Raw genomic sequence first — 13985 nt, forward strand, 5'->3', positions numbered from 1 at the left:
AACGATAGGATTAATACTAACTTACTGTTTTAATAGTCCACTGTTTTTTAAAAAGTTTCTAACATCAAAAGTAAGTAAATTACGATCCAAATAATGATGGTATCTTAATTTTGGTTAATAAAAAAAATGTGAAAATTACCCCTTAATAGCATCCTAAATTAAATTAATCGTTACCGTCTCACAAATTGCTTTACTTATCTATTGTTTATAAGATATGTAAGATTCATTGGTTCAAAGTGCTTATTTTTGTAAAGGCTCTATTTAAATGGGCTGAAACTAGTCACTAATCACGAGTGTATGCAAATTTTGAACAATCATTTATATAACCAATTTTTGTCTTCAGAAAAACAAAAAGTCCAAAATAATCACAATCGTAAAACCCATATTTTTATCTTGTTGGAATTTTTGATATCACCAATAATTTTTATATTAGTCGAACCCGCTTATTGGAATCGTCTTCGTGCCAAACAAAAGTATTCCTATTACAGAGATATTCTAATAACCAATCATAATATGTGCTTATACTAAATTTAAAATCAATATGCAGTAGAAATAAACCAACCAAGACAAGTTAAATGCTACTAGGAGCACTCCCGAAGCATAATTTACAATGTACACCTGGTTCCAAAAAAAACTGATACGACTCTTGAAGCGTATTTTGTAGAAAATTGAGCAGTGTATTTTTAAGGATAAATACTTAATATTTACATACTGTCATGTCACTGCCAAATCTTAAAATTTGTCAGATAGCTTATTCTGTTCCACGGTTATTATTATTATTAATCTTTATTATTAATACTTTCTCCGCAACTGAGGGTATCTTATCAACTGTATTGTTTTTAAATAATAGATGATAAAATAAAAATATTGACAGTTTAAAAATGTGAACATTATTGCATTGTGTGTAGCCTAAGTTTGGGCTGAAAACTGAAATATATTACATTTTTACAAAATTTTGGAATATGTTTACTTACGTAGACCAATTTTAACAGTTGTTTTCAATACAGATTTCAATCCTCTACAAATAGTTTCTAATGTCTTTTGATGTCAAATAATTAGGGAAGCTGGAATTCAACAGTTTAGAATTTTACATTGAGTTAATGCAAAATTGTGACGCATGTCAAAATTCTCAATGTATTTTAATTGTATTCATTTTTTTCGAATCCTGAGAAAACGAATAAATATTTTCGAAAAATTTAAACTCAGAATGAAAGACTACATTATTACCGAGGGCTGAAAGTCCCTGAAAACTTCTATAATATTTATTTTAACAAGTTACAGGGCTGAATTGAATATTAATTTGTTTTGTTGTATAATCCACGTTTACAATAATTATGTGATCTATTTGATGTAAAAACTATCATGTATATACTCTTTATAAAATACAGGAATTCAAAATAATATAAAAATTTAGACCTTAATAATTAGTACAATTTATGAATTAACATAATATGAAATCAGTTGTTTGTTGTTTGTTTATTTTATTATTTGTCTGTCATAATAAATATAATGTCAGATCAATCAAATACACTGCTCAACATGATCAAATCTTACTAAGAGTCGTATCAGTTTTTTTAGGAACCGGCTGTATATACAGGGTGTCCAGAAACCCTACCGACAAACGAAGACAGGAGATTCCTCAGATAATTTTAAGACATTTTAACCCAACTCACCTAGTCCGAAAATGCTTCCTAAGGGAGCTAGAGCTCTTTGAAGATGGCGCCATGTAATTAGTTTTTCTTAACCTTTAACTAGCCGCGCATCAAGTTAGAACATAACTACACGCGTGGCGTACTTTATACGCCACAAGGAAATACCCTTAAAAACAGCGGATTTGTTTATTTTTTTTTTGAAAAAGTACACTTAGTTGTTTGTTATAAACCTTATTCGGCATCAGTGAATACTTGGAGTTCCTTCTCAGTAAGCCAATTGGGATTTATAACTGGAATCATGGAATAACTGGATTCCATGATAAATAAAACTATTAATACAAATTTTTTTGAAATGTGATTTTTACAGGAGAAAAAGTATTGTTTATAAAGAAAAATATATTTTGTGCCATAATGACTAAAAAACAATTGAAATATGCACTTATATTACTACTCATGTTAATATAATCGTGGCGTATATGGTCCACCACCGGAAACAACAAATAATAAACTGTAAATTATGATCTTCCCAGAACTCCGATTATAACGAAACTAAAACCAAATTGTAAAGCACATTCCAGTGATAGGTTAGAGAGATAAGCAAGGTCAAAAATTAAATTTTTAAATATATTTGCAGTAGAATTCTTATATCTGGCGTACAAAATACGCCAGCGCGTGTAGTTAAAAGTTATATACCTCTAGAACGCTTTTATTTAGAAAAATGAAAATTTGTATACATATTTACTTTCCAGAAATGAATCGATTCCATCTATTACAAATTTCTAGTACCGGTCATAGGCGTTCGTTTTGGGTAGGGCAACGGTTATTTTATCGTATAACTTTTTTGTATTCAACATTTATGATACTGGATTATTAAATTATGAGGTATGCTAGTACTAAAAGGTACTCTTACTTTAAGTCGGTAGGACACACCGTTTTCTAGAAAAATCGATTTGAAAGTTTTTAGTTCTGGGAATTTGAAAAAAAAATTGAAGAAAATTAAAAAAAAAACGATGTATTTTACCAACTTAAAGCAAGAGTAACTTTTCGTACTCGAATATCTCATAATTGAATAATCAAGTGTCAAAAATATTTAAAAATTAAAGACAATAAAGTTATGCTATAAAATAACTGTTGACCTACCCAAAACGGACGCCTATGACCGGTACTAGAAATTCGCCATTAATGAAATCGATTAATCTCTGGAATATAAATAAATGCACCAGTCTTCGTCTTTCTAAATAATTTTTTTTAAACTTTTTTTTTAAATTCAAAAAACGAAAAATTTTCAAATCGATTTTTCTAGAAAACGGTGTATCCTATCGACTTAAAGTAAGAGTCCCTTTTAGCACCAGAATACCTCACAATTGAATAATTCAGAGTCAAAAATGCTTAAAAATTAAAGACAAAATAGTTAGGCGATAAAATAACCGTTGCCCTACCCAAAACGGACGCCTATGACCGGTACTAGAAATTCGCAATGGATGGAATCGATTCATTTATGGAAAGTAAATACGCATACCAATTTTCGTTTTTGTAAATAGAAGAGTTCTAGACTAAGTACATGACGCCATCTTCAAAGAGCTCTAGCTCCCTTAGGAAGCATTTTCGGAATAGGTGAATTGGGTTAAAATGTCTTAAAATTATCTGAGGAATCTCATGTCTTCGTTTGTCGGTAGAGTTTCTGGACACCCTGTATAATACATTTTAAATCCCAAACAATGATTTCCAAAGTTTATATATTTTAAATTATGATTCGGGAGTGCTCCTAGTAGCATTTAACGTGTCTTATGGATATTCAAAATTCAAAAATAAAGCTTTATTAAAAGCTTTAGAAAAGTTATAATGGGTTTTTCGTAAAGTGCTTCATATTTTGGTTATTTTACGTTAAATATTAAGACAGTAAAGATGTAAAAATTAAGACAGTTTCGAAAAGTTATTTCAGTTATTATTATTTTGGTTATTTCACGTTAAATATTTGAGTTGGAATTTGACGAATCAGAACCTACTCTTCATTACCTAAAACTCTGCTCTTCCTGGGTCTACAGACTTTAATTGTATATACACCATTTATTTCCCTTTTTTAAGTTATACTGTTACTATGAATATTTTTTTGGATAAAATACTTACTTTTTGAGTTATTTGCGAAAAACCGTCTTAAAACGTGTATTTTTTTGTTGAAAAATGAACACATTGACTCACAACTAACTCAAAAAGTATTGACTAGGTTCATTTTCCGTTGGAACTTTACCAATCTGCAGACGGGGTTGTGAATTGCAACTTTTTAGAATTCCCTCTTGTCTTCACTGCAGCATCCATCTGGCTTGCAATTTTTAGAAGCCGTGGAGGTTATCACCAGGAAAATGGTCCAATAAGTTTTTCAATTAAAAATCTTTTAAAAATATTTTATTTTAAAAATATTATTATTAGGTTGAAAAACTTTTTTTTATATTGTTCAACTTTAAAGCAACGTTCAACCTTTTTGTTTTTTATAGCACATTATTGTATCTCCGGCCGAGGTGGACCATTATTTTTTATAAGGAATCGGTTTTCAAAACTATTTCCATTTTCTTTTATAAATTAGAATAGAATAGAATAGAATAGAATAGAATAGAAATATGCTTTATTGTCACTGAAAATACAAATTTTATGGACAAAGCTTAATTAAAATCAGAAAAAATAAATAAATAATATCTGAATTCTAATAATAATCTGATTCCACTGAATAAGGCTCCATCATAAAACTATTAATATTATATTTAAGATTTAACCGTATTTAACTAAATACCACAACAGAGAATTCCAAACTGTGAACCGAAACGGTCCTCCACTGGTCTCTGTGTGCACTGCACAAATCCTCACTGTTTTAAATAGGCGAAATGCTTTTTCTCGGATTTTAATATTTCTCTTTCTAACTACAGGCTTAGGTTAATACTGGCTGGTTTAATTTGAATTCTGCATCAGAGCATAGTATCTGTACTTGCCACGTGCATCCATCGGCGTAGAGCAAGTAAATATGATTAATAAATAAAGTTATATTTTATTGATTATATGAGATTAAAAAAAATATTTTAATAATATTATATTATTTATGATATTTAAAAAAACTCTATTTTAATGACCTTTTATTTGGTGTTCACTGCACAAGTGAACCAATGGAGAAACCGCCCCTGATGAAGTAACTAAGTAAAATTTCCAAGGGTGGAACGCTGCGTGGCCGACAAAGGGGTGGGGGTAGGGGTGAATTTAAAAAATATAAAGGGTTTTTTGCCACGTTCGTGATTGAGATGGTGCACGAAAATTTGGGAATAAGTAAACCATGACAACTAAGTAAAATCCCCAGAGCCGGAAACCAAAGTGGGGAACGAGGGTAGTAATAAGGGGTGAAAGTCGCGGTTTTTATTTTTTTTTGTGACGCTCATGATCGAGATAGTGCACCAACATTTGGGAATAAGTAGATCATGACGTAACTAAGTAAGACATTCCATTGTAAGAAATATAATTGTTGTGTTGTTAATTCAATATTGAGCTCCAGGAATGTCACTTGACGTATCCGTGTCGGATTCTTCATTATCGTAGTTAAGCTTTCTGAGCTGTTTTGTCAGTTTTTTAACTTTGTACATTTCAATTTTAATTGACGCTTGGATTTTGTATTAATGGATTTTGGATAAGATTTGCAAAAAAGGCATTCTGATAGATCCCTTTCGATCGTTGATTAAATAGACGTCCTTTAGAAGGTATTTATACGCTTCTTTTAGATATTTACTTTAAAGCTTCTATTAAATTTAATAGGTATATCTTCTTTACCTTACCATTTTCGATAATATTCTTTAATTCTAATAAAAATATTCTATTCACACTCCGTCGTTGTCTTCTTAAAGTTATTCTTCTGGCTCTAATTCTTTTTTACCTATATTTATGAAATAGAAGAGGCAGTATTGAATAAAATATATAAACTACACTAAATGGACTTTTAATAATTACAATAAATAATTTAGAAATTTATAAATAGGTCATAATATATTTTTTAATTGATTAGTTTTATTTTACAGTCTTTTATAAGTGGATTTAATGAGATCAGCTCCCTTCTCAGCAATCATAAAACATATGGCGTTAATATGTCCCGAGGTAGAAAGAGGTATTACACTTGCGTCAGCAACTCGTAAACGTCTAATTCCATGGACCCTTAAATTACTATCAACTACATCTCCAGCTTTTGGATTGGGACCCATTTTACAAGTACCAACAGAATGATTATTGTTGGCAACAACGTATTTACTTGCACATTGCCAGTATTCCCTGCTCAGAAATGTATAACTTTTGCATTGCGGTACTGGTTTCAATTGCAAAGTAGCATTTATTTTTTGAAATGGTATCTGTTTGGTCACATTCAATGCCAATTGTATTCCTAAATATATACTCTCTAAATCATGCCCTTCAGGATCTGATAAAATGTTTGGATCTATAGCAGGATATTCTAGAGGATTATTACTATTTAGTCTGATAGTACCCACCGATTTGGTGTGCAAGGGAGCTACGGAAATTTGAAATGAACTGTCCGCATTAACACCGCGCATAGCAGCAGATACCTCTGATCGCCATCTCATAAAACTGAACTTTGCATCAAGTGTCAGATTCGTATCTGACATACCTAGTTCTACGTCTGGATAATCTTTAACAGGTTCCAGCTTAGTTTGATAAAAGCCTAGGACTGAAGATGGAACAGCAGAAGATAGATAACCCGTACCGTTTTGTAGATACTCTGCAATAGCTTCTCTAATTGTACTTATAGGTTCTGATAGATTGCTGGAAAATGTTAGGCCATAAGCTTGAATGTGATCCAAATAGTTGCTGCCAACTTCCAAATCTTTAACTACCGGTATTTCTAGAAAAAATTGATATACTTCATTAATCATGAAAAAATCTGATATAAACATAAAATAATAGGTAAATATACAGGGTGTTCAGAAACTCTACCGACAAACGAAGACAGGAGATTCTTCAGATAACCTAGTCTTCACCTAGTCTGAAAATGCTTCCTAATGGAGCAAGAGCTATTTGAAGATGGCGTCTGGTAATTAGTTTGTCTTGAATACCCTCAGAACGCTTTTATTTAGAAAACCGAAAATTAGTACGCTTATTTATCTTCCAGAGATAAATCGATTACATCAATTGCTAATTTCTAGTACCGGTCATAGGCGTCCGTTTTGGGTAGGGCAACGGTTATTTTATCGTATAACTTTTTTGTCTTTAATTTTTAAGCATTTTTGAATCTGGATTGTTCAATTGTGGGGTATTCTAGTACTAAAAGTTACTCTTGCTTTAAGTCGATAGGATACACAGTTTTCTAGAAAAATCAATTTGAAAATTGTTCGTTTTTTGAATTCCAAAAGAAAATTCAACAATAAAACTGTATAGAAAAACGAAAACTGGTAAGTTTATTTATATTCCAGAGATGTCGAGTTAGTCGAAGAAATAAAGCACTGAACCTATGAACCTCCAAAAAAAAAGGACAAGACGGATCTTAAAAATTCTTTTTGCATTCGATTCGTGAATGCACCAGGAAACTTTGTACACCGGAGCCATGATATAATATAGAAAAACTGCATAGAAAAAATGCGTTCTTAAAGTGCATCTCAAACAGACAATTAAAAAAATTCAGAACCCGTCAATTATCGGCGGAAATGAGTTCAATTTTGTTACTCGGGGGTTTTTGGCGTCGCTGAAAATGAATATGACGTCAAAAGTGATGTCCGGAGTACCTGGTGCCAAGGGTACCTACTGTTTACCTCGTCATTAAAATTCATTAAAAAAATTAGTCAAAAATCATTACTCGGGGGATTTTGGGGCCACTAACGACGAATATGACATCGGAAGTGATCTTCGGAGTACCTGGTGCCCAGGGTACCCACTGTTTAGCTCTCTTGTGGAGTTTTCGGCAAAAAATGTATTAAAAAATTAGTCAAAAATAATTATTCGAGGTTTTTGGGGTCGCTAACGAAGAATATGACATCGTAAGCGATCTCCGGAATACCTGATGCCCAGGGTACCTACTTTTTATGGAGTTTTCGACACATTAATTAAAAAATAAGCCAAAAATCCTTACTTGGGGGGTTTTTGGGTCGCTGACGACGAATATGATATCGGAAGTGATCTACAGAGTACCTGGTACCCAGGGTACTTACTGTTTACCTCGTTTTTTGGAGTTTTTGGCAAATTTATTAAAAAATTAGTTAAAATTCATTACTCAGGGGTTTCTGGGGTCTCTGACGACGAATATCACATCGGAAGTGATCTCCAGTGTGCTGGTGCCCAGGTTACCTACTGTTTATCTCATAACTAATGATGTCTACTAATCTTTTAGGTAAACAGTAGGTACCCTGGGTACCAGGTACTCCGTAGATCACTTCCGATGTCATATTCGTCGTCAGCGACCCAAAAACCTCGAGTAATGATTTTGGGTTAATTTTTAAAGAATTTGCTGAAAACTCCATAAGAACTAGGTACCCTGGGCACCAGGTATTCCAGAGATCGCTTCCTATGTCATATTCGTCGTTAGCGACCCCAAAAACCTCCGAGTAATTATTTTTTTACTAATTTTTTAATATTTTTTTTGCCGAAAACTCCACAAGAGAGCTAAATAGTATGTACCCTGGGCACCAGGTACTCCGAAAATCACTTCCGATGTCATATTCGTCGTTAGCGGCCCCAAAAACCCCCGAGTAATGATTTTTGAATAATATTTTAATGAATTTAATGACGAGGTAAACAGTAGGTACCCTTGGCACCAGGTACTCCGGAGATCACTTTTGACGTCATATTCGTTTTCAGCGACTACAAAAACCCCCGAACAACAAAATTGAACTCATTTCCGCCGATAATTGACGAGTTCTGAATTTTTTTATTGTCTGTTTGAGATGCACTTTAAGAATGCATTTTTTGTATGCAGTTTTTCAATATTATATCATGGCTCCGGTTCACAAAGTTTCCTGGCGCATTCGTGAATCGAATGCAGAAAGAATTATTAAAATCCGTCTTGTCCTTTTATTTTTGGAGGTAAGGCCGATTTTAGTGCCTTATTGCTTCGTCTGAATTCATTAATAATTGCAAATTTTTAGTACCGGTCATATGCGTTTTTTTCGGGTAGGTCAATGGTTATTTTATCGCATAATTTATTTGTTTTTAATTTTTAAGTATTTTTGACACTAGATAATTAAATTATGAGGTATTCTATTACTAAAAGTTACTCTTGTTTTAATTTGGTATAGTAAACCGTTTTTTTGCAAATTTTTTTTGAACCGTTCTTTTCAAATTCAAGAAACGAACAATTTTCAAATCTTTTTTTCTAGAAAACTGTGTCCTACCGACCTAAAATAAGAGTACCTTTTACCTTTTAGTACTAGACTACCTCACAATTTAAAATATTCATTTCATAGTCAAAAATGCTTAAAATTAAAAACAAAAAAGTTATGCGATAAAATAACCATTGGCCTACCCAAAATGGACGCCTACGAGCGGTACTAGAAATTACTAATTTTCGTTTTTCTAACTCCAAGCGTTTTGGAGGTATTTATGAAGAACTAATTACAAGACGCCATCTTCAAACAGCTCCAGCTCCCTTAGGAAGCATTTTTGGACTAGGCGAATTTAGTTAAATTGTTTTAAAATTATGTATCTAATAAATCTCCTGCCTTCGTTTGTCGGTAGAGTTTCTGAACGCAATGTATAAACTGTGACAAGAATATAAAAATTAACAAAAAATGTACTGAACTAATTAAAAAACAAACATTTATTCTTTTTCTTCCTCTTTATAATCAATTCTACTTGTTCATTGGCGTTTTACTTTATCGTACTATATACGTAGTATAGTATAATAGATAAAGTTATAGGATCGTGCAAAAAATTTTTTTTCAGATTTCACTTTTTTTCGACGTTTTGAGTCCCCCTGAGTCTAAAAAGCAAATAAAAAAAACATGTCGGAAGTATGTACGTACGTACGTACGTACGTATGTACGTACGTATGTCGCCACCGCCCAGCAAAAACTACTGGACCGATTTTGATGAAATTCGGTATGAGTAAGTTTAAGAGAATTTTGTCGAGAAACTAAGCTTTTAAAAAAAATCTCTCAAAGGGGGGCCGAAATAGGGGGGTTATTTAGGGCCCATTTTTGCAAATTTTGACAGAAATAAATGAAATTCAACTCAAAGTAAGCTCATCGATAGGTAAATAAAAGTACGGAATTTGACATTTCCAAATTCAAAATGGCGGCCAACATGGCCGACCGCCCCCCCGACACATTTCCCTATCTATCTAAAAAGTTTTTGAAGATAAGTTTAATTTGAAAAAGTCGTTATATAGCCTAAAGATGGGGCTATAAGAAAGATGTTATCGTTTTTCAGAAAAAGATATGGGTTGCCTATATTTAAGGGGTCAAATTTTGACATAAATTTGAACTAGATTTTCTCAAAAATGGCTCCAAGGAATTTTTTTATTTTTTGATATATTTTTGATATCCTATCAGTAAATTGAATGACATTAGTCATATATCTTAACTCCCCATAGGAGGGGAGTTATGAATTTTTTATAAAAAAATATTCGAGTGCCCGTAACTTCCTTCTTAATAGAAACTGAAATTTGAAATTTTGCAGACATATATGGTATTTTATTATCTATTATCACAATAAATTTTACCAAAAACATGGCTTCCGGTTGAACCGGAAATGAATAAAAAATCTTAATTTTTTTGATATGCCCTGTATATTTTAACACATTTTGAAAGAATGCAAAATTACCTTTCCAATGACATAAAATTTATTGCTGTAGCTCAAAAACTCGAAAAGTTACGGTAAATAGAAATTTTGCTATAATCTTATGTGTGTCCTCTCTCACGCGTTCATAGCAGAGCATTATTGTAGAGCAGTCAATGAGGGTATTTGGCTCCGAATTCCATCCTACTACATTGATGTACTTGATATTTTCACAGTAAGTAGGGAATATCTCAAGAAACAAAATCTACCATATATACTATGGCGCTTTTTATCTTGGGGCGGTTCCCACTTCTTCAAGGGGGTGGAAAATTTGTTGGTCAAAATAAGCACGGAAGTGGCTGAAGAACCTATTTCTAAGCAAAAACTTGTCTATACTTTTTTTTGAGAACTCAATACTTTTTGAGTTATGCGTAGTTGAAAATTGGCCATTTTCATTGAAAAATGACACCTTTTCGGACGGATTTTTTGTGAATACCTTAAAAACTATGCATCGAACTAAAAACTCTATATAAAACATTTTTTAGATTATAAATAATAAAGAGATTCGTTCCTTCGTAAATGTTGTATTTATAATACAAAAAGAGATATGGTAGGTGAAAATAGTTTGTTTTTTGGTGCATGCTCAAATTGGTGTATTCAACTTGAAATAACAGAGGAACGGTAGGTTTTAGGTGTATAATGCTACCAACACCTTTTGTAGTGTTTGAAAAGGCCTTTAAAACGAGCACCGTTAAATGTCGGTTACTTACAAACTAAGCGAGATATGGTGCAAAAAATATAATGACTAATGTACTTTAAGGAAAAATGAAAAGTATATACATTTAACTCCCCATCCACCATAATTTAAATGCATTGTTTTTCTTCTCAATACCTTTTAATATAGTGTTATTTCTACTTTCAAAAAGTTAAACGGGTTTAAAATGAATGGTTTTTTTAAAAAATGTGATCAAATTATAGAATGAATTTTTAAATTTTCTTAAAAATCTTCCTTTTTCTCCATATAATTCGAAAATAAAAATATTTCACCCCTGAGAAGTGGTGGGAACTTCCCCCATGATAAAAGCGCCATAGTATATAGGATAGACTTTGAATTAGGAGATTGGGCTACTCCCAAAATTTCATTAAAATCCATGCAGTAGGATAGAATTTGGAGATAATATCTTGTTCTTAATCTCGCGCATTGACTGGCGTAATCGAAATAGAATGAAATGCAAATATTGTAAACTATTAATTTCTCAGAAAAATGAACTAATTTGAAATGAAAGTATGACTATAATATTCTATTGATTTATGCAATAATCTACACATCTATAGTGTGTCCCCGAAATATGGCATCGAACATTTTCTCAAATGCAGGAATTAATGATGCGTAGAACCATAAAATACTTTTAAGTACAGTAGGTGTTTCTAAAATATCAAAATAACGAGTAACTTTGTTATTTTTATAGAATGCCAATATCTAGTACCATAACGATAATAGATCGGCACGATAAAGTTCTCGGGCGGCCCTTCCGTCCAGCGTTTTTAATACCTCTATAGGAGGTTGTCATTGCATATTTTGCGAGGTCGGCCGATACTTCTACCGATTGGTGATTTACCTCTTGCTACTTTGACCACACTTGTCTCGCTCATTCTGATTATGCGGTTACTCCATTCTTTTTTCTATTAAGTGTCCATTCGTTTATACTTTGTACGTTACATTGTCTTCTAATGTCTTCACTCATGTTTCGATCTCTCAGCGTATTTCCTGTAATTCTTCTCAGTACTCTCATCTCTGCCATTTCCAGTAGTCTTTGTGTTATGGCTGTATCGGGTCTTGTTTCTGATGCATCCTACTGACTGCGCCAAGTAATAACATTTAATGTCTATTGTTGTAGTACGTACTTTATTAACATGATAATAACTTTATAATAATAATATAACAATGGTCTGGTTCTTAACCTACTTGTCAGCCATGAAGCCTCGTGCCCCTGTCCTGTGTCAGCGCTCTGTCAACAATCACTTTAAGTGGTCTATGACACAGGACTTTACACTCATGAGCTATTCAGTCTCATGACAGCATATGTCATTATTTACTGGCTATTACACTGACTTTATAAATTCTTGCATTCATCTCAGTGTTAATATGTCGGTTTGGCCATATAGTGTTATTAAGACATCCTGAAAGTCTTTTTGCTTTTTGTTCTTGATTTCTCACTACTTCTTTATCCAGGTCTTCGTAGCTTGAAAATGTAATTTTAAGCTATTTTATTTCCATTACTTGTTCAATACTGATATCATCCATTTCTATTTTACATCCAACTGACTCTTTACTGATTACTACTGTTTTAGTTCTCTGAGATGAAATTGCCAAATTGAATTCTTTAGTTCTTATGTAAAATATGTGAAGTAATCTTTGTAGACTACTTTCATCTTGGGCTATCAATATTGCATCGTCTGCGCTACCGAATATTTTTACATATTTGCTTTCCATGCTTTCTCTTTCTTTGTTGACGCATTCGATGATCTCATTCTTCTTCTTCTTTTAGTGCCGGCTCTACTAATGAAGGTTGGCTATTCGCTCCGTGCGTGACCATGGTGGGGATACACGAAACGAATTTTGGCGATTTTTTGTAATGTCAGTGTCATTATGTTCATTCGCGGACCATGTCGGTGACTTTTAGTCCACTATAACGCATGCGCACTTTAATTCCATATTATATTTATTTAATTTTTATTTATTTAATTCAAAATTATTTTGCAATCTGTTGAGTGTCAACAATAAACAAAAGTAATGACATTGACTAAGGACAAAAAAGATTTTATCCACTTGTAAAATGAAAGTACAATTTTTATAAGGTTGTCTAGAAAATAATTACATTTTATAACTACTAACTAATTAGTTTAAAAGTTTACTCTAAATTCTAAATGGTAAGTCCAGTGGTTTGAACCATTTTAATCTACGCTGTTCTTGGGAATTTTCTAGGAGGTTAAGTGCAAACTGGTTTTCATGATCCTCCAACTTGGCAGTGTATGCAGCGCTACGTTTTGTGATGACTTTTTGTACCATATCCATTTTAAGGTCTCGATGAATAATTCTGTTGATGTACCAAGATGCATTAGTGATGGTTCTGAGGGTTTTTGATTGGAAGCCTTGGATGATTTCGATGTTAGAGTGACTGGCTGTTCCCCGTAGTTCCAACCCATATGTTCAGATTGGCATAAGTATAGCCTTATAGAGCAACAATTTATTATCCAAAGATAGTCTTGATGAACGGTCCATTAGCCAATACATATTTCTGAATTGGAGACCTAGTTGCTTTGTCTTGGTCCATATATGTTTTCTCGATGTGAGACTTCTGTCCAAATGAATACCAAGATATTATACCTCCTTGGCTGATGGTAATTGGTGATTGTTTAAAGTTACAGGAGGACAAGTTCCTCTTCTTGTTGTAAATGTAACATGAATAGATTTTCCTTTATTGACTTTAATTTTCCATTCAAAAAACCAATCTTGTATTTTGTCTAGATGCGCTTGAAGGAGATGCGAGGCATTAATAAGGTCAGTGTGTGAGGCTAGGATTGCAG

At 32.7% G+C, this 13985-nt stretch overlaps 1 protein-coding gene across 1 annotated transcript in view; it reads right to left on the reverse strand.

The window, feature by feature from the left end:
• Positions 1-5606: 5606 nt before the first annotated feature.
• The window catches only part of LOC126884312 (glucose dehydrogenase [FAD, quinone]-like), a 53616-nt gene continuing 45237 nt past the window's right edge, over positions 5607-13985 (reverse strand). Inside the window, exon 5 of the mRNA XM_050650250.1 lies at positions 5607-6534. Coding sequence (XP_050506207.1) covers positions 5696-6534 — 839 coding nt within the window. The 3' untranslated portion in view covers positions 5607-5695. The remainder of the gene's footprint in view (positions 6535-13985) is intronic.

Source organism: Diabrotica virgifera, chromosome 5 (assembly GCF_917563875.1).
Source record: "Diabrotica virgifera virgifera chromosome 5, PGI_DIABVI_V3a".
Taxonomy (NCBI): domain Eukaryota; kingdom Metazoa; phylum Arthropoda; class Insecta; order Coleoptera; family Chrysomelidae; genus Diabrotica; species Diabrotica virgifera.